The sequence below is a fragment of the Petaurus breviceps genome, unplaced genomic scaffold, assembly GCF_028583685.1.
Source record: "Petaurus breviceps papuanus isolate PSGF00001 unplaced genomic scaffold, PetGlider_PUasm1.0 673, whole genome shotgun sequence".
NCBI lineage: Eukaryota > Metazoa > Chordata > Mammalia > Diprotodontia > Petauridae > Petaurus > Petaurus breviceps.
In genome coordinates this window covers 1579120-1601541 of record NW_027186448.1, presented here as the reverse complement: position 1 = coordinate 1601541, position 22422 = coordinate 1579120, and the positions used below count along the sequence as shown (strand labels likewise).

At 39.4% G+C, this 22422-nt stretch overlaps 1 protein-coding gene across 6 annotated transcripts in view; it reads right to left on the bottom strand.

The window, feature by feature from the left end:
• Nucleotides 1-354: 354 nt before the first annotated feature.
• NDEL1 (nudE neurodevelopment protein 1 like 1) overlaps nucleotides 355-22422 on the bottom strand; it is a 101668-nt gene continuing 79600 nt past the window's right edge. For 5 of the 6 annotated variants that reach the window (XM_069104165.1, XM_069104162.1, XM_069104166.1 and 2 more), the window contains one exon: nucleotides 355-11326. In XM_069104165.1, coding sequence (XP_068960266.1) covers nucleotides 11236-11326 — 91 coding nt within the window. In that variant the 3' untranslated portion in view covers nucleotides 355-11235. Of the gene's footprint in view, nucleotides 11327-20137; nucleotides 20173-22422 lie in introns of all 6 variants that reach the window. The other variant, XM_069104163.1, reaches the window with a different exon arrangement.

The window sequence follows — 22422 nt, the reverse complement described above, 5'->3', positions numbered from 1 at the left end:
CATGATTTTTAGTCCCTTCATCTTCCTCCACTCCCCACCAAATACTTTTTTGTCAGAAGTCTTTCCCAAAATGTTCCAAAACTAAACTTGATACTACAGATGTGGGATAAGAAGATGTGGGGTAATGGCCAAATACTGCAGGATTACCACCTCCTTAGCCCTGGACATTTTGCCTTTCAATACAGGCATATAACACATCAGTTCTGTTTTGATCTTAGGAGCTACATCGAACTCCTAACTTTTATTGAACTTAAAAGACCCTAAAACCTCTAGATGTTTGAAGATAGCTCATTTTGTGATTTTTCCCACACACCTTGGAAGAAATTGGTGGCCAATAAAAGTTATCACACAACCTCTCTTCTGTAATTTTTAATGGTTTTCCAATAACATTTGGTACAGGAGGAGATGTTACAGAAATAAATGTCTTATGACATGTTTACTATCTGGAAACTAATGTATTGTAAATTACCTTTGCCCTGAAGGAAAGATTCCATTACATATGTGGGCTGATAGGTCTCCATCTGCTCCTGGGCAAAGTCTCTAGAGTTCATAGAACCAGTACAATAATATCGCTTGTTACTAAGGATTCAAGTCTATTACAGGGTAGATAAATCTTGTCCCCAAAACACAACTACATGTGATAAAAGCTGAAGTTACAGGCTGTGAGGTGGTATTAATTCTATACCCCAATACCAATTATAGTTTATACATGTGTGGTGCTTCCTTATCTAGGATTTTTTTAAAGAAATTCCACAGGAGTTTGACAAAATATTAAATATAATGATTTTTCCTTTAAATATGCACTGAAAGAGAGGGAGGGTTGCAGTATTCTTAAATGCAGTCCTTATGTCACAAGCAGAGCCATACAGTTTCCCATGAATACATATCTTAAATGACATTTGTTAATATTTGATTTATAAAAACTTTATTCCCAAACATTTTCAGGAATGGATTTGATCAATAGCCAACAGTGAGATGGCCATTTTGAGATGGCCAACTTGAGGTCTTTGGTTTAGTTGGTGTGCTTTATTTTCTTTTTAATATAATATGGGTGAGAGATGAGAGGAAAATAGCCAGAGGGTGTGAGAAGATATCTCTGAAAGTAAGAATTTGAGGGCAACATCTAGCTTCATTAGTATTAGTGAAAAACATTCCAACCTTCAAGGGCTCTAGCTTCAACTTTAGGTTGGTTAGTGGCAAGTGGTACCTGACAACTGTTACCTGAGAAGACAAAGTTTCAGGCAGTTAATTGTGGCATGTAAGTAAGAGGGTTCCCTTTTTTGGAAGGAAAATCCTTAAGCCTAGAGGGATCCAAAAGCAACCCAGATTAAGATCAAGGATGAAGACACCTTTTGTGAGGCAGCTACCTACTTGATGTTCAAAGCCTCAGTGAAGATTCTTCTCTGCCATTGCATAAACCAGAAACAGAAACCCTGTTATTCTGCAGTTACTGGTCTCTGGCTCTCTCAGCAGCATCTAATTAGTAAACTCAGTTTCTTCCCAGAGTTCCCCTCAGGGGAATAGCCTTCCAGCTTCTCTCTCTAGAAATCTGTTTAATAACTGGGCTCACTAATGCCCTGCTAGACAACAGAGAGCCAGATCCAGGGGAGAAAAAATGGACAAGCACAACAGTATTAAGAGAGTGGAAGACTGGGATGGTAGCCACAGACTCCTAACAGTTTTCAAAAGGTTAAATGTAATAGGAATAAGCTGGCCTAAAGGGCTTAGATCCCCTATAGATACTGCCTACCTGCTTTCACTATAACTACATGGAAACTTTGGGGAAGGAGAGCTGGCGCTGTGTAATGCCAGTTTTCTTACTGGCTGCAGAGCACTGATGACTCAGGAGTTGCTGAGCTGAAACAGAGGCATACTCACAAGGGGTAACTCACCCATCTCTCCTTCCTTGGCAGTTTCCAGGGGGGGGGCTGTTTTGAGGGGGGCAGAGAGCAAAGACTAGCTGGACAAATTCCCCTATCTGGTCGCTGAGCACATGGTACCTCTTTTCTGATCTTACGTGAAGGAATATTCTGAGACAAGGAGTGCCTGGACAACCTATAAGAGGTTCCACAAGCAAATAATAACAGCATTCTCTGGAGGCAGAAGCAGTAGCCAAAAGAGTCAGCAAGTGAGGAAGATGTGTCCATAAAGAAACACTGCAGGAATTAAAATGTCTTTAGAAATTACAGGGTGGCAGCTGAGCAGCCTGGCCCAGGAGCAACTGAGTCCAGCAAGGAGCCAGAACAGCAGTTGGTGATGCCCCTTTGGCATCTGGGCACAAGTTGGGGGAAAAGTATTAGCAGCAATAGAGTAGCTAATTTTATTTATTAGCAGGTCACCTGCCCAACAGGGAGCCAGGAATTTCATGAGGATTCTATGAAAGGATAAAAGGGTTTCCAGGACTAGGAGTCAGGAGGTATCTCTCAGCCACATATATGAGCCTTACTACCCATTGTACACTGTTTGAGTCCATTCTTCCAAGGATGTGGATGCAAGGGCAGATTATATCCCCAATCTGAGGTCAGTGTTTTATACTGTTCTTTGTGAATCCTCAGTAAATCCTAGTTCCTGATTATTGTTTGGAAACACATCAGTACTAGCTCATAAGCACCAGTACTAGAAACCCCAGCTGCTTAGTTACCCCTAGAACTCTTAAAGTTGTAGCCAGTCAATCCATGGGGACCCCAACCTTTAATGTGACTGTAAATTAGGGAAGTGATGCCATAGTGGTGCTGTTGAGAACATGCCTGATACCTTCATAAAGGCTACAAGCCAACCCGCCCATACAGGGCCAGGAGAGGAAGAAGTTGGTGCAGCTCATCCATCACTTGTGGTGCTATATGCAAGTCAGGAGATGGGTTAAGAAGACTTCCCCACTAAATAATAGTTTGCACGACAGTGGGCAAGTTATTTCCCCTCTATGGGCTTTATGTAAAATGAAGGGTCAGAATACCCAGTCCACAATAAAGGGTCAAAATATATGAATTTTCAGGAAAAAAAATGAAATGTTAATTAATCATCACTTGAAAAAGTGTTCAACCTCATTGATCAAAGACATTAAAATTACTTCTCATGCATCAAACTGGTAAAAATGTATTAAAACAAACTAAATTGCTAAGAAAATTTTGGACAGCAACCCAGCAGCAAACATGACAAAAATAATCATTACTTTTGACCCAGTAACGCCATTGTTGACAACATACCCAGAGAATTTGCTTTTTTTCTTTTTAATAACTGTTCAAAGATTTTTAGAGTTGCATTATTAGTAATTTTTTTAAAAGCTGGAAGTACCTAAACATCTAGCAAATAAGAAAACATGGCATAATGACCAAATAATGCAATGCAACTGAAATCAACAAGAATGAGGAATCATGAAAATCTGAAATGCTTTTATAAGGGAAAGGCAGCATAATACAATGGGGGCTTTGGAGTCAAAGGACCTGGGTTTTAGTTCTACCATTTACTGTGACCTTGAGCAAATCAAAATTCATTACTTCTAAGCTTTTTCATCTGTAAATTGAGGCTGGATACGACTATAGGATCAGAGAGATTCTAGTCATCTAGTACAAGTCCCTCACTTTAAAAATGAGAAAACAGACCCAGAGAAGTTAAATGGATTGCTCAAGGTCAGTCACACAGGTACTATGTCCACTGACTGCAGATCCAACATTTTTTTCCAACTGCACCATGAATATGTAAAAGCTTTTCTAACTCAACATCTATGATCCTAGACTCCTAGGATTTCAAATAATGAAAAGAGGGAGAAAAAAAAACCACAGTATCTACCATGACCACAGGAGGAAAGTGAATGGGAATTGACAAAGGAAGAAGATAGATAAGGAATGACTTTTAATATTTTATGCTGAAATCCATTAAACACAAATAGTTGCAAAGCAAGCTAAACTGGTTGTATTTCTTTTAATATTAAATTTATAATACATCATTAGGGTAGGAGTGGCATGTTTCATAGATACTTGAATGGTTTCCCCTTCATGGAGGAGAGGAGGTTAGCCTGGGACCATCACACAGAAATGGGTTCCTACATGCTGCATATTGTCTTAGAAAACTGAAAATTAACATTTTATTGCATTTTTATTCATGTTGTTAAACATTTCCCAATTACATTTTAAACTTGTTCAGGCTGTACTGGAGAGTTCTGCCAGCTAGATGCAGCCCAAAGGCCCTGTATTCAACAGCTCTGGTCTGGAAGATTAGGGTCTGAATCACTGGCTTTGCCTTCTTACCTGAAGCATTAAGGATTCAACCAACAGGGAGCTTGTTTGCTGGAGTTTTGTCGGAATTCTCACTAGTGTGTCATATATTGTTCTGACAGCTTGCTGTTTAAATTTCTAATATAACCACCAAAGTTTCTTGCTGGTGAAAGGCCACAAACTTTCTGACTCTATAAAGGAAGTTACCTTTCCCTAAGCGGCTTTAACAAGGTACTCCCCATTCCCTCTTAAGCTTAAGGCTCTCTTACCAATGATACCTATTCCCAACTCTCATCCTCACTCTTCTTCCTATTCTCTTTCCTTAGAGTCCCAATCTTAGTGAGATTTAGCACATTCTTAAGCAAAATCACCTCTGGGTCAGAGATCATGCACTGAGCCTGTATATAGTTCCTGTCTTCATTACCCCTGCCCTGTGCTGCTACTAAGTCCATAAATTGCTCTTCTGCCTTCAAGGCACAGTTCTCAAAAAACAAAAATATCTGTCTCTAATTGCTGAATGTGCAAAGATTTTAATTTCAAATATTTTCATTTTCCTTATCCTGGTAATCCAGCCTTTGTAAAAACCTGAGCAAGAACTACTTGCAATACACTTGCTCTCCTGTCAGCACCCATCCATCAAGCAAATCCTACAGTGTCAGTGGGGAATCCAATTTCTTCCTTTAAAAGAGTTCCCCATTGGCAGCATTCTTGTAACTGGTCATCACCTAAGGTCCCTTCTACATTACCCCTTTATTTCTTTTTTTTTTAATAAGCAATTGGGGTTAAGTAACTTGCTCAAGGTTACATGGCCAGTTATTTTGTGTGGGTGTTAAGTATCTGAGGCTGGAACCGATCCCAAGTCTCCTAACTCTGGGGCGGGCACTCTTACTGTGCCACCTGGCCACCCCTATTACCCCTTTATTTCAACCACAAGGTCATCTTATTCAATCCTAATATCAAAATATTTTGGGTCAGGCTTAGAAGGCATTGAAATACCATAAAATGAAATAATAAATTTACTTATAAGAGTTTTCTAAAGATATAATTATTAACAAAAACACAAGATTTTTCCCCCACTTCAGCGTTCACCATGGCAGTAGAGCTGAGTTAGAAGGATATTTAGAAAGATAGTGGGAATTATACTAAATCTTTAGCACATCAACTCCTTATAGGCTGCCCTTTTATGCCTCAGGCAACAAAGAAGCAGTGGTTTAAACCCTGATTTTCACCAACCAAATCCTGGGGCAGCCTCCTTGCATGACCCATTGCATATTGCCTCTGATATTACCAAACAAATCAGCAAAAAAATAATTCAAGTGAGATAAATTGTTAAGAAATAAGTTGCTGGTGAAGTTAAATTACTAATCAATATAAGCTATTATTATTTTCCATAAAGCAGAACAAATAATTCTTGCCAGGTAAGGCTTTTTCTAGTAGCAAAGAATTGGAAAGTAGACCTCTATCAACGGAGAATGACTAAACAAAAGGTAGTACATGGATATAATGGAATATTACTATACTGTAAGATATAATGAACACAAAGAATTCAGAGAACGGGGCAGCTAGGTGGTGCAGTGAATAGAGCATCGGCCCTGGAGTCGGGGACCTGAGTTCAAATCCAGCCTCAGACACTTAACACTTACTAGCCGTGTGACCTTGGGCAAGTCGCTTAACCCCAACTGCCCTACAAAAAGGAGAAAAAAAAGAATTCAGAGAACCATAGGAAGACATATGAACTTATTCAGAGTGAAATAAGTAGAATGAAGAAAGTAACAGAAATAATGGCTATAACAATATAAATAAAAAGAATGAAAAACTAAGTTATGTCCAAAGGCAAATTTAACTACTAGACGGTTTCCAAGTGGATATCGAGTAGGCATCTCAAATTAATATATCTGAAACAGAACTAATTTCTCTCAATGATCACCCTATCCCTCTTCTTAACTCCTCTGATAAAGGCACAACTAAACTTCTAAGTCACCCTGGTCCACAGCTTGGAGTCTTATTCAACTCTACCTCATCCCACCCACCCATAGCCAATCAGTTGCCAAGGAGGTCACTCCCCCGCTCAAAAAATTCCAGTGACTCTTGAGAGCTCTAGGTTAAAATACAAATTCTTGGGGGTGGCTAGGTGGCACAGTGAATAGAGCACCGGCCCTGGAGTCAGGAGGACCTGAGTTCAGATCCAGCCTCAGACACTTAACACAAAAACTAGCCGTGTGATCTTGCGCAAGTCACTTAACCCCAATTGCCCTCCAAAAAAGCTATATATATATAAATTCTTTGGACATTTAAAACCTTTCATAATCTGGCTTGTCAACTTTTTTCCAGATTCAATAAATACCCTATACTCCCCTCTAGACACAAGTGGTCCAGTGAAACTGGCTTGCCATCCTTCACACACAACATTCTACCATCTATATGCCTTGCACAAGCCATCCCTCATACTTGGAATGCATTCTCCTCTCTTCTACTTTGTAGAATTCTTAACTTTCTTCAAAGTTCAGTCCAACTGCCATCTCTTATTTTTAAAAAGTTATTGTTTTCAGTTACAGATTCTCTCCCTTTCTCCACCCCTCCCCAACCCACTGAAGAGACAAGAAATACAATGCTTATTATACACATGAAGTCATGCAAAACATTAGCCATCTGGTGCCATCTCTTACCAGGGCCTTCCTGGTCTCCCCAGTTCCTAGTGTCTCCTCCACAAAATTTTTAATTTTTACTTTATATCTAACTTACATGTGTTCATATTGCTATTCTTGATAAAAATTAAGCTAACTGTGGATAGGAACTGTTTTGTTTGCATCTTATATCTCCAGCACACTACAGGTGTTAATGCTTGCCAAATGACTGAACTTACTCTACTAAATCTTTTCCTCCTGACTTAAACTGTCTCTCCCCAATCACTCCATTCATAACCTCAAGTCAGCTTTGACTATTCTGTCTCACACATCCATTCAGTTTCCAAATCCTGTCAATGATACAACTTTACAAACATTTCCCTCCTTACCCTTACCATAGCAGCCACTCCAGCTCAGGACCTCATTACTTCTCATATGTATCATTATATGAGCCTAATTAGTCTCTCAATGTCCATTCCTACCCTTCTTATCCATCCTTCATAACACTGCCAGAGTAACTTTCTAAGTCAGTTATGTCAAAAAAAAACCTTAATGTATCCCTGACTGACCCTTAAATGAAGTATAATTTTCTCAGTCTAGAATTCATGACCCCTAATAATGTGGCTCCAACCTCACCTTCAGAGACGGCTCACTAGAGCCAAATACCCCACCCCTGAATATATCCTATACTTTCCAGTGTTCCAGTCCTTTTACAGCTGCCCCCTCTGAAATGTCTCACCCAAACACTCATCTGGAGAGGCTCATCTTTCAAGATCAAACTCAGATGCCAGCCATTTTCTACAATCCCTTCTCCCCACAGAACTGATTTCATAGGCACTCATCATACACTAATCTGTACTTTAACCATATACAAGTCTATCTCTGTTACCAGACAAAAGCAAGAGCTATCTTTATTTACCTTCACCTTCCAGCAACACAGGTCTTACATTGATAACGAGTAACAAATTATCATTCTTTTAATAGCATTTTTTGATGTAAACATGCCTGTCACTCTCGCTCATCTTTGTTTCTTATTGTTCACTGAAGCCTCCACTGACCACCAGGTCTCTGCCCTTAATAAATATGAATCTCATCAATTGGTCACCAGCACCTTCTCTGGTCAAGGAAAATTTGTAAAAGTGGCAACTGACAGAGAGGCAAGTGCCTGGAAAGTATCCCTGGTTTCAATAGGCAGGTGTTTATATGGAGGAAAATGCTAGGGAGATGTAGCAATAAAATTCCAAGCTGCCAAGGCAGAATATGGTAAAATTTACACTCATTATTAAATAAGTAACTCCAGCTTTTAAGAAAGACAACAATTTACCCCCTTGCAAGACAGTATGTTTTGGGGCTACAACTAGCAGATTCACATATAGAGTTAAAGCTTAAAAAGGACCTTAAAAATCACCTAATTCATCCCTCTCGTTATACAGATGAGCAAAATACTCCTTAATGATTTCCCTATAGTTGTAAAGGTAGTAAGTGGCTGAGCTGGGATTCAAACCAAAAACCTCTGATTCCCAACCCAGCACTCATAACACCAGTTTGTTCTTACATTACTTCAGCAAGTAGGACTACCTGGATGAACAATACAGGTGATGTAATTAAATGCTGCATTCTTTAAAAAAGAGTACATGTAGCAGAGAATGGACAAGAGCTCATGGTTGTGACAGCTAATGATGTCTTGGTGGCAGGATGAGAGGGAACAGAACCAACTGAGTTTTTAGGTGTTTAATAAATGTTTCTGACGGTTTAATGATTGAAGTTACCAGACTGACCTCTTAGAAAGAGAATTATGCAGGTACTTGAAAAGGCTGACATGAGCAGAAGGGCAGAATCTAATGATGTGGAGAGAAATAGCAATGTGAAACAGGAGGGAAAGAAGAAATGACTATGTCTGTTCTAGGAAAATGAAGGGGCCTTAGCTATATAAAAAGTTAATGAGCACAACCAACACTATAAAAGGTTACGGAAATCACTGAATATTAAAGATGGAAGTAACCTTGGAGACAATAAATTTTAGAACTGGAAGGACCCTTACAAATCGTCTAGTCTAACCCTCTCCATTTTATAGAGGGCCCAGATAAGTGACTTGCCCAAAGTCACATGATTAATTTAGAACCCAGGTTTTCTGGCTCCAAATAGTTGTTTCAACTGTACCATGATCACCAAGCCTAATAATAATTCACATGTATGTTGATATTTACAAAGCACTTTCTTCACAAAAACTATGAGAATTATTTGTCCATGGTACCAGTAAAAAAGGATCAAACCCCTTAAAACTGTAAATTGGAAGACAATATTCCTCTACTAGCTCAGCTGCAGCTTTAAATGAATAGGATTCCATACATGAAAATAGGTAGGCCTCATTTTTCATTGATGATTTAATAGCATACCACCTTTCCTTGATGCTTTCAGAAGACAGGTATGCATATGATAAGGGATTCTGTCTTGTAGAGAACTTGTTTAAAACCCAGACTCCAAAAGAATGCAGTAGGTCTAAAAGCAAAGACTACTTGCATCATATTTTGTTATTTTTTTTTTACAAATGTGAAATATTACTTGATATTTATTTAGCATTTTTGTTTCTGCTTGCTCTTAATGCTGAGCTCATCTGTTGTAACAAAAGTAGTATTCAAAGCCTGTTGTGTGATAGCTGTGAGCATCCAGTCTGCAGGTTTCTGAGGTTGTGTTCTTGTCACTGCTATCAAATACCTGGAACCTTTTCTCACTTGGTGTTAATCGGCCAGCCTGAGAGATGAGGTGAAAATTCTGAGTTGGAATCTAAGAAGCCCAGTCTGAAATGACCTCAAAAGTGGATAACATCTCACTTGATGAAAAATGATGATGGCATTCACCCTATCTACCCCATAAACTAACCCTAACAAGCACATGGTAGAAATCTGCTCACAAGGCTTCAATGGTCATCCTCTGCCTGCTTCTGATACTGAGGTTAAGAATCACTCATTTCATCGGCACAGGTGGGAAAGAGAGACAAAGGGAACAAGGAATATGCCCCTCAAAGCAAAATCTGGGACTCTTCCTTCTCCTACACCTGCCCTGACACCCTTAGGGAAGCCATGCACAGAAAATCAGTTCCTCTTTCTGATTTATTGGGTAATAGATTTGAACTTCTTGAGTCATTAGTATTCTCCAGCTTTTGCTTCTCTCAAACAGGCAATAAATCAACTTCAATCTTCTTTTTCTGTAAAATTCACTGTTTTCACAAAAAAAGATCTTTATTTTGATAAGTGTTTTGTTATTTTTTAAATCACATGATGATCTTATACAGCTGCCCTGTAGGACACCATCCTAAATCATTAAACATGCCAAATGGATTCTGAATAAATAAAGCTACAAAGCCCAAGTTATGCACAAATACCTCAGGCAAGTATGTTTACAAACCTATATACAAAAAAAAAATGTAAACAGTTAATGCAGCATGTGAATAATCAAAGGATGCACAGGAAAAACACGTAAAGTCCTACCCTTCTGAGGGGCAGTCTTCTCTTTACCCCTTGGAGACGGGCCATTCAACTCCTCCCAATTCAACTGGTTAGGCCCACTGAGAATAAAACAAAAGTGCTCTGAAGAGTGTTTTTAACTGAAGAATCTGGAAAGCTGGTGAGGGGGTGGTCAACCCCAACAAGTCTGAGGCACAGAGAGGAGACACACCTCACAGCTGCAAAGTCCTCCAGAACACAGCCCCTAGAACTTCTGGGGACCCTGTTCATTGCTGTCCATGAGCCAGGACTAAATGATGCTCTTGGTGATGGGAGCCTAGAGAAACGCTAACTGCTCAAAAGACTTCAGAAGGTACAGGAAAACCGTGCCCTGTGTCCATGACTATCATGAATATGGGACAGAAGTGAGACCCCAAAATACAAGTCTTTTTTTATAAAAGACCCTTTTTGGGGGCAGGAGGAAAGATGCTATGGGACGGGGATGGGGATGGAGAAGCTATGTTGAAGGACACACATCAATATGGTCTTTTAGAGAACTCCAAGATTTGCACTGGTCCTACACTCAAATGACTCCTACTGGAACAGCAAGGAAGGGCTGCAGGGGCTGAATGGGGTGAGGGAGAACTTCTGTATCCAGAGAAACCAAGTAATACACGTATCAGCTTGTGACCCACGAAAGTGCAATCATGTGAAACCAATGGGCACTATGGTGAGAAGAGAAAATAACCAGGGTTAACATCGAGCAGAGTCCTGCAGGGCAGTGGGCACGGTGTGTTGCCATGGCGTGCAGCTGGCATGCCATCTGCTGGCTACGGGAAGGCAGGTGGATATAAGGGCATGAGCTGGGCCTTGCAGATGTGGGCACAGACAGGTGAGGCGTAGGTATATCCTTGTTCATCAGTGGAGGGCCGAATCCTCCACCTGGACACTGGGTGCTCACACGCTCAAAGGCAGCATACCTGGAGCAGATGATGGTCTGGAGGAGCCCAGACCAGCTGGAGGAACTTGGTCAAGGCCATTTACTGTCCTGGAAAGCGACAGAAGAGAGAGAAACAAAGACATAGCACCTTTTAAAAATTATTGTGCAAACATCATGAAATTCCATTTTCATCCCCAAACCTGCCTTTTCTCTCTAGCAACAGTTGCCTAACTGTACAAAGGACTGGTCTGGTTTTGTTTAAGGATTATGTATCCCATTCTGGCCACTGGAGATTAGGATAAACAAAGATCACTCAGTCACTGGCCCTGGTGCAAACCCTCTCAGTTAACAAGGCAGACAACTGCAGCATAACCATCGGCAGCTCCTTCAGAGCCTCACCTCCAGTACAGAGGTGAAGAAACAATTACCCAACCTGGCAGGATCAGATTGGGGGCCAAATTCCAGGCACCAGAAGTGTTCCAGACCACAGGGATTGCTTCAATGTTTTAACACAATAAACAGCTCATTACACAGGGAACTTTTTTCCCTTACTAGGAAAACCCCCTAGTAGCCAAGTGGGAGTCTCAGTTCAAAGTACAAGGGACACTCTTTCTCTTTCCTTCCCTTCATCCCCTTGTGAACAAGGAGCCAAAGCACAAAGAGAAACAGCAAACTCCCAGGTTTGAGAAAGAGGAATTCCTTGCTCCTTTACAAGGAGAGATTGTACAAGTCCCATAAATTTAACTAAAGTCAATATGTAGTTTAAGAAGAAAAACTATATGGAATAACCTATTCTGCTCAAAATGAATATTTAACAATTTAAAGAGAGGGCAGTCTGGAAATTTATTTTAAAACTGGTGGGGTAAAGAAGGATCAGTGTGGCTCTTTTCTAGCATGGGGGGAGGAACAAAAAAGAAATTCTCAAAATTAGTTTTTTCCTAGGTTTCCATCTCTCACCCCATGTCCACAAGGATCCACAAATATTCCTTTTCTGCTACCTCCCTCCCAACCCCAAAGCAGTCAGGCCTGGGGCAGGTTTCAGAAACTGCTAACATCAAGGCAGGAGGAGGCTTGGGTGTATCCATTTGTCTGATGTGCAAAAGGATTCACTCTCCCACCCCCATGGGTCTAAGGGTCTGCCCTGAGAAGTAGAAAACTCTATGTAAAGGTATTAGGAGTGAATTAAGATGCTAAAAAGTTGAGAGGAAGCATTTCAATATCATAAGCCAAACACTCTAGGAAGCAAAATATATAATTGACAGCACATTTAAGAAAGAAAGGATAACTTCAAGTGTGAATTAGGGAATCAGTGACTTCAGAATAGAAATGAGTAAATCAAGGCAATGAACTTACAGTAGGAGTAATCTTACCAGGATCCAGTCCTTAGAAGTACTAGATTATAAAACTACATCCAGAGTGACTTCAGCAAAGAGAAATGCTTCATGCAGAGAAATGCAGAAGAACATGAAGCTTAGTGTGAGAATAAGTATATTCTCACACTAAGGGAGGAAAAAAAATAATGATTTCTGTTTTGATCATGTTGAATTTGTGATATAGGAAACTAGTTCAAGATGTCTAATAAGTATTAATTAATTAATTAATCAGACTACCATTAAGAGGCAGGGTCATGAATTGTTTTTGTTACAAGAAAGGGTTCAATGAGGAGGGACAAGAGTGGATATTAAGGCATCTAGAATTAACAACAAAACAAAAACCTCAAATTCAATACAAATTCAGCTTAAATACTAGTAACTCATTCACTGACTATAAGCAAAGCAAAAAAGGGGAATACTGCCACCAGTAGTATGAAATGAAGATGAAGGCCCAAATACAAATGATGTTTCAAAGCATTCAATGTTCAACTAATGAATGCCAAGTACCAGGTGCAGGGAGACCTATCCTACTAGAGGTACTCGCTTATATTTATTCACTGTGCATTGGTTTAAATGACAGAGACAACCTTGGGAAGGCTATTTGAAATCCGGTAAGTAGAAGTTAGAAAGATTATAAAAGGGATTTGACCATCGAACTAGAAAGTGGACTAGGTGCTCATGTCACCAAAAAAAGTTAATGCAATCTTAGAGAGGCTTAGTATCAAAGGTTATAGAGCAAAAGGGAGCCAGGAAAGATCCAATTCTAGGCATCACAATTGAGGAAAATATTGGTAAGCAGGACAGTTCCAGAAGAGGGTGAATAAGACAGTAAAGAGACTCAAGATGAAGAGTCAAGCTAAAGATGTCTAAAGACCTTCTCAGTCAATAAGCATTTAAGTGCTTACTATGTGCCAGGTACTATTCTAAGTGCTAAGAATACAAAGAATTGATCAAAAACACAGTCCTGGGCTTCTAAGCATTCACATATTAATAAGGAAAACAAAATGCAAACAACTAAACATACAGAAGGCATACAGTGGAAATATACAATATAAATCTCACAGGAAAGGGAATCAGCAGTGGGGACGACAAGGAAAGACCTCTGGCAGAAGATGGGATTTGAGTTGAGGCTCAAAGGAAGCTTTAAGGGGAAACCAAGTTGAGAAGGGAAAGCAGAGCAAGCATGAGATTCAACCAGTGCAAAGACACACAGATGAAAGTTGGGAGTGCTCAAGAACAGCAAGAAGGTCAGTGTTGCATGGATCGTAGAGTATGTAATAAGTAGAATGAGAAGGTAGGAAGGTGCAAGGTTGTGTAAGGGTATTAAAAGCCAAACAGAGTAATTTATATTTGCTTCTTGAGGTAATAGGGAGCCACTGGAATTTACTGATTATTTTCTGGGGGGGGGGGGGGAATGGAAGAATGTTGGGAGAAGACATGGTCAGGCCTGCACTTTAGAAAGTTTCACTCACTTTGGCAGCCAAGGGAGAGAAGGCAGGGAGGAAAAAAAGAAACCTACTGCAAATGTCCAGGTGTGAGGCGATGAAAGTCTGCACCAGGGTGATGGCTTTGTGGGTCTCGAGAAGAGACAGGGTGAGATGCTGCGAATGCTGAAACAACAAGACCTGGACTGCCAAGACTGGATTTGTGAGGTGACTGTTAGTGAAGAGTCAAGGCTGACAATGAGGTTGTGGGCCTGGATGGCTAGGTGGTGGTATCCTTGACAGTAATAATAGGAAAGTTCAGAAGAAGAGAGGTTTTGGGAGGAAAAAAATAATGATTTCTGTTTTGATCATGTTGAGTTTGTGATATAGGAAACTAGTTCAAGATGTCTAATAAGTATTTAGTGAAGCAAAACTCAAGATAAGAAGAGAGATGGATAAATTCACTTGCAAATCATCTGATCACAGAGATCAGAATTCAATTCATAGCAGCTGATAAAATCACCCAATGAGATAATGAAGAGCAGGTAGGTTGTTTTAGCTGAGCTCTCAGAGGTCAATGAACTGGGATAAGGAAAAAATTACATCTTTACCTTTACTTATTATATCTAGCTGAAATACAGCATCTCTTTCAAATATTTAAAAACGTTATTCTGAGAAATCCATAGTCTTCACCAGACCAAGAGGGGGTGACACGAAAAGATTCAGAATCACTGGGACAGAAGGAAAAGAGAAGAGGGTCCAAAAGAGACATCCAGTAAAAGGGACTGGAAAGGATCAGTCAGATAGATAGTGGTAACAGGAGAGAGTAGTTCCATGAAAACCGAGGAAGCCTATATCGAGATCAGAAGAGGGTGACTGGTATTGTCAAAGTTGTAGAGATCAAGGGGGCAATTAGATTTAGCAATTATGAGGCATGAGAGCTTTATTCAAGTATTTAAAGGACCCTCATGTGAAAGAAGGTCTGAATCTGTTCTGTTTGGCCCAAGACAAAAGTCCATGGAGTAATGGTTGGAACAATGTGGAAAAGTGCTATATTCAGAGTCCGAGGACATGTGTTCAAATCTTAGCCCTGTGTTGTAATGGAAAACTCAATTCCCTTTCAAGGTCTTAGCTTCCTCACCAGCAAAATGAAGGAGCAGGACTAAGGAACCCCTAAGGTTCCTTCCAGTTCCAAATATATCATGTTATGGTATTATAAATAATAAAAAGAGATTTCAGTATAACATAAGGAAAACGAAAAACTAAAGCGCTCCAAAAATGGAAAGAACTGCTTTGGGAAAATAGACTCCCCCACATTAGAGGAGAAATCCCTTCTTCAAGCAAAGGTTAGATGGCTAACTGCCAGTCATGTTGTAGAGGGGTATCTTGTTCACGTAAATATTGGACCAGATGACCTCAGAAAACCTTTCCATTTCTGAGATTTTACACTTCAAGGAAGACCATTAGATAAGTTACTTATCCAGTTTTGTGTAGCCTCCTCTGAGTGCCAGGACTTCAATAAATTTCCTTTCTACCTTTTCTCCACTTATCTGTATGAGCACAAAAGCATAAGAAACAAAATCTCAAAGAATCAAAAAATTTCTAATCCTACACATACTTCATAGTTCACTTCAAGTCCCAACTATTCTATGAAGCATTCACAGACTAGAATCCATACTCATAATTCTTACTGTGTGCCAATGTGAGAAACAATAAGACCCGTGAGGCTGTCATCTACAAAATCCTAGATTTGGGTTAAAAATCTGATTTTGGCCTTTTCCCACACCCTTTGGCAGATTTAGTATTTCTCAAACACATCTTCATGACCAGTTGTTTTAGTGCTCAACAGATTTTTGCTGCTGAAGACAATTTCACAGAGGAAGATAAATAACTATCTCAATGACATGTACTAATGGACCCCTTTTCTTTCATTTCAGTGGTACCAAATAACCAAAAGTCACCTCAATTCCTGCACACAGTGCAGCAAGTGAATGAATGTGTAATAAAAAAGACCAGGGACTGAACCTCAGCTCCACCTCCTACTAGTCATTTCAACTCATCTCTCAGAGTCTCAGGCTTTCAAATGTGTAAAATGGAGATAATACTTGTAACTTTTTACAGAAACCGATGTGAGTATCAAATGATATAAATATGCCCTATTTCTCTATCTGAACCAAATGAAAAGGCAGGTATCAAAAATGGCAGTGGGGGTGGGGGAGAACTGTAGGGAAGTAGATGAAAAGAGAGAAAGACATATGCACATACATACGTACATACATACATACTTTACCCTTAGGGAAAATAATACCCAGAACTTACAGTTTCCATGAGAGAAGAGGAGTTAAATCTAGGACTCATGGAAATTCCAGTTACCAAGATACTAAAAGATAAATGACCATTCAGAGTAACAAGAACAGCAGTTTTTAAAGCAACTTGCTGATTCCTGTCAAAAAGAGATTCTTTCTAGAAGAAAATAATACTGTGTAGGCTCTAAGATGAAATTAGCCATAGGCTTCTAGGAGGCCTCTAAACAGTAAGTGCTACTGCAGCAGTCACAGAAGCATCAAAGCTAAAAAAATCTTTAAAAATTATCTAGCTCAGGGCAGCCAGGTGGTGCAGTGAGTAAGAGCGCCGGCCCCAGCATCAGGAGACCTGAGATCGGTTCTAGCCTCAGATACTCGGCACCCACACAAAAAAAAACAACTGGCCGTGTAACCTTGAGCAAGTTACTTAACCCCAATTGCTTTAAGAAAAATTATCTAGCTCAAGTTCATTTTATAGGAAAAAGAAGCAGAAAAAAAACAAAAACTGAGTCATTGAGGGTAAGTAAATAAAGACAAACAAGAAATAAGTGGAAGAGCCAGGACGGCAACTCAGGCCTCCCACACTTTCCCAAAGTTGAAAAATACTTCAGTCACACTATTATTCAACAACCACAGTAGCATTCCTGCCAGAGATCAGGAATTCAAATAAGAGATCACTAAAATCTAGACTTAGCTGTGGGCATAGATATGGGCAAGGAGAAATAAAATGACAAAAGGAGATAAAGTCAGGCATGAATACAGCCTCAGAAATGTCAGACAGGCTCTACCAACTGAAAAATAGCTGATAATAATAGCTGATACTTGTAGAAGACTTTAAGACTGGAAAAGGACTTTATACATATTATATGAGCCTCATAATGAACCAAATATTACTGGCATTTGACAAATAAAGAAACTGAGGGTCAGAGAGGTGAGTCCACATTGTTACAGAGATGGTAATGGTTAGAGGCTGGCCTGGCTTGAATCTCAAGTTGCTCTTAAATCCAGCATAATTTCCAACAGACCAGGTGTTCTCATATTTTTTGGTCTCAGGACCCTTTACACTCTTAAAAATTATTGAGCTCTGTTTATATGGGTTTTCTCTATTGGAAATTAAAGCTGATAAATTTTTAAAATATTAATTCAGAGGGGCGGCCAGGTGGCTCAGCGAGTAAGAGCACCTGCCCCAGTGTCAGGATGACCAGGGGATCAAATCCGGGCTCAGCTACTCAGCACCACACCCAGAAATAACTGGCCATGTAACCTTGAGCAAGTTACTTAACCCCAATTGCTTTTTTAAAAAAATATTAATTCATTAAAAATAACAACTCTATTTCATGTGAGCATAAATAACTTTTATGAAAAATAAGTATTTTCCAAAAACAAAGTTTTAGTCTCACACAGAGGAGGGAAACCTGAGTTAGGTATTGTTATCCCCATTTTACAGCTGAGGAAACTGAGGCAAACAGGTTAAGTGACTTGCCCAGGATAACACAACTAGTATGCGTCTGAGGTTGGATTTGTATTCAGGTCTTCCTGATTCCAGGCTCTACCTACTCTGCCACCTAGCTACCTCAAAAAAGTGATGAATATCTTAATAGACAAATAAAAGTCCCGGTATTATTATGAAAATTGTTTTGACCTAGAGGACTTCTGAAATGGTATTGGGGATCCCCAGGGCCCTTGGACCCCACATGGAGAACCAATGAACTATACCCTGCTGTCTCTTCATAAGAGTTGTATTTAGATAGTTATTTGGCCAAAATCCTGCAGTATCTGAGGCCAAGGTCTCTTAGCAGTCTTTCTATTGTACAATGTTACGTGAATTGAATGGAGTAAAAGAAAGGATAAAAGCATTAGAGAATTTTAGGTCTATAACCATGAAAAAGTTGCCTCAGGCCTCAGCAAGAACAGTTTCAATTGGGAGAAGACAATGGAAACTAGAATGGAAGCGGCCCGGATGTAATAAAAGTACTGTGTAACTATAACTACTGGCCACATTTCTATAGTACTTCACTCTTTACAAGATGCTTCCTCCTGACTCTACAAAGTGAAAAATACCTAAATGCCATCAAAGCTGACCACAAGCGCTCTGAGTAGAGTTTAATGGGAAAGAGAAGTTGCTGCTCAAAACAGTTGCGGTTTTCTATTTGTCATTACTCCTGGTGCTTTGAAAATGGGAAATCACTAGAGAAATTATATCAATTTCTCTATATGTCACTCTCACTCACTCTGGGGTCCAACTTCTGCCTCCTAAAGTAGGCATGAAGAATAAGGGAACACATGTAAGTCATGATTTTGGAATACAAAAAATATTAGGTAACAACATGAAATCCACAAAATCACATTAGATTATGATGAAGTGACTCCTGGCTTCATTTTACCTAGAGCCTTGACCACATTACTAACTAGACCCAAAGCTTTTCACTACCTAACTCAGAGGGCTTTGTGAGAATCAAGAGAAATAACTTAGGCTCTGTCTAAAAGACAAATGGAAAAGCAGCTATTAGGGAGGAGGAGGGAGAAGAGCAAAGAGAAGCAAGAATTGAAAATATAACCATGAACTTTACTCCTAGGGCATATTTCTACCCAGGTCTTTCTCAAGGCTTCCACTGAAGAAGTGACTTAAATCTAGATCTAATTACTAAGGTACTAATTCTGCAAATCCCCATTCGCCTACGGTGTAACATAAGCAGAAAGTTTTAAGATAGCTGACTCATCAAAAAAAAATAAAGCACTTCTAATCAGTCAGTTGACTATGGGCCAAGTGGTGTGCTAAGCACTAGATATACAAAGAAAGACAAAAAAACACAGTCCCTGCCCTCAGAGACTGAATGCTTTAATAGGAAAGAACACAGGTATATAACTAGGTTCACATAGAGTCGATGACGGTAATCCAAAAAAAGGTGTTAGCAGGTGGGGACACTAGGAAAGCCTTCTGTAGAAGGTAGCTTTGAGTTGAGCTTAGAAATCAGAGAAACAAAGAGGGAAGATGAGAACAGAGCATTCCAGGCATGGACAACATCAAAGGAAGGGAGATGAGACAAGGAGCATTGTGTTAAAGGATTTACAAGTAGGCCAGTGGTGCTGAACTGTACAGTGTATGAAGTGGAGTAAAGTATAAGAAGACTGGAGGACAGAAGGGAGCTGTTCAGGCTATGAAGAGTTTTAAAATATCAAAGAAAAGACTTTATATTTGATCATGGCAGTGGTAGGGAGTCACTGAAACTCATTTTGTGAGTGACACGGTCAGACCTACAATTTAGAAATATGACCTTGGCAGCTGAGTGGAAGATGGACTGGAATGGGGACAGATGTGAGACCCACTAACCGGTTAGAAAGTTTTTGCACTAATCCAGGAATAAGGTAATAAGAGACTTCACCAGGGTAGAAGCCATGTGAATAGAAAAAAAGGGAGCACCTAAGAGATGTTTGAAGAAATGACAAGATTTAGCAAGAGAATGGATTTGTGGGGTGAGTGAGAGAAGACAACAAGATTTGTTCAGTGGCACTAGAACCAGAACCGAAGCTCCTTCAGTTCCGTTTTAAAAGAGAAATGTAACCAGTGTTATGTAGCCAGCTCAAAACAGGTCACTAATGGGCTATAAGATGGTTAAAACTGAGAAAAGAAGTTCCTTAAGGGTGGTTTTTTTGTCTTTGTATTCCCAGCACAGTGCTGCACAAAGCAAGTCTTATTTGATGAACTTAATTGAACTGAGTTAGGCCCATGCAGTTAGTATGCTGAATTTTGGTTAATGTCTCTAAATCAGACACCAGGTTCAAACAACGCACCCAACCACAGCAAAATAATTCAATTACCCATGAACAAGGTGGGGAATATGACTTTTTCTTGCCTGAGGAAAAAAAAAGGAAACAATTTATATAAACAGCAACACGCAGACTATTTTCACACTATTCATGAAAAAGTAACACATGCAAATGTGCACAAGGCCCACAAGAAATTAGATTGTTTAAAGTTGGCTGGCCAACATAATGCATTGTCTTTCCTTTCTAGCATCACACTTTAGCAGGTATCAAATGGCAATCTGATTTTGCTTTATTTTTATTTTAATTAAATTGTCTTTTGATTATTATGAACTTGACAAACAATCATTTTCAGAGTCAAGGAAAACAAAAAATGATGGTTCTAAGGGAAACTATGACTCCCTATTATGTATAGCTTGGGTTTTTTAAAAGTATATAATCAACACAGTATATAAAAGCATATAACACAGTAGTTCCAAAACTGCTCTGCTAATGTATCTCTTTCTGAACTTCCTTCAGCTCACTTTTGTTCTTTTTAAAATGTTTCACTCTTTCCTTTGGGGGGGGGGGGTACCACTATGACCATCCTCCTATGCCCCAACAACTCCCTCCCTCCCAAAAACAGCTCTCCTTTGTAACAAAAACAGTCAAGCAAAACAAATCTACACAATGGATGTGGCCACTGATTTTTTTTTTCTGAGCCACAGTCAACTGCTTTAATTGTTTAGATCACTGAGTAGTTGTATAATTCAAGCCAAGGACAGAGCAAAGCTCTGGGAATGTTTTAAGGCTAGCCTATCTATGTAAGTGAAAGCCTGGAACACCTGGAAATTTGCTTTTGAGAGAGAACTTGGTGGCAGAACATATACTCTTTTAATTAAGTGATACAATAGGGAGGAACTAAAGAGTTGCTGGCAGGAAGGGGACCCTGGAGGAACAAACATTGGTTAATGGGAATATGACAATAGACATCTTGTGGATTTATGAATAATAGTGAAGCATTCATTAGCCAGAACCTTCTAATAACCAGAATTTTTCTACAATCTACAAGCTAATGGAGACTTTTAAGTTTACTTCCAGGATGTGTTCCAAGACCAGTATCTCACCATACTACAAAACAACAACCTTGATGAAGATGCTCCCGAAACACTACATAATACTGAATCATCAAATAACAAGCTTCTGTTATCACCCATATACCATGCTGTGGCAGAAAAGTGTATTAATTTGGTTTTACAAATGTTTAACAGAACAGGCTGAAATTAAAACAGGGTCCTGGTTATGCATTAATTAACCAGAACATTCAATCAGCCAAATACTCTACTTACCAGGGTATAACTATCATATATCCTACTTCTAATTTGTTTGTAAGACATCATTTAAAACAGGATAACTTAGACTACATACACATGTTTTTTTTGTGCAAAGGGTAACAAATAAATGTCTGAAAACTAATTCTTTTAAAAAATTTCCTATTGATACATAATTTCAGAAATTAAATCTGAACTGCCTTAAGAAAAACTCTAGCCCACAGATGTCACAAAAAAAATCATTTAAGAAAAAAGAAAAATGTTTTAAAATTATATATATAACAATAAGAATACATATTTCAAATTTCAAAAATTAATCATGTTCAAATTGTTTTTAAACATCCACTAAGTCAAATACTTAATAGAAAATGCTGTACCTTGGGGAGGCCAGGTGGCTCAGTGAGTAAAAGCACTAGCCCCAGAGTCGGGATGACCTGGGATCAAATCCGGGCTCTGATACTTAGCACCACACCCCAGAAATAACTGGCCTTGTAACCTTGAGCAAGTTACTTAACCCTGATTGCTTAAAAAAAAAAAAAAAAAAAAGGAAATGCTGTACCTGAATGCTGTTGATTGCCAGTGGGAAATAAAAAGTCTCATTATACTGGAAATGCTTTTAAGACTTTTTGGTCTCCTGAAATTACGGACATGGCAGCTAGGTGGCCTGGAGTATGACTCATCTTCGAATTTCAAATGTAGTCTTGAATTACTATCTGTGTGATCCTGGGCAGGCCACTTAACCTTGTTTGCCTCAGTTTTCTCATCTGTAAAATCTAGAGCTAGAGAAGGAAATGGCAAACCATTCCAGTATCTTTGCCAAGAAAAACCCAAACAGGGTCACAAAGAGTCGGACACAACTGAAAAATGGTTGAACAACAAAATTAGGGATAGAAGCAGGCCTGTGTTCATTTATATATGGAACTCCCAGGCAAGGAAAACCCTTCTTGCAACACTGGTCTGCACCTTCTTTGCAAATCAAAGCCTCACAGTTACCAGGACTGAGAATCTGACACTTGTCCAAGGTCAAGT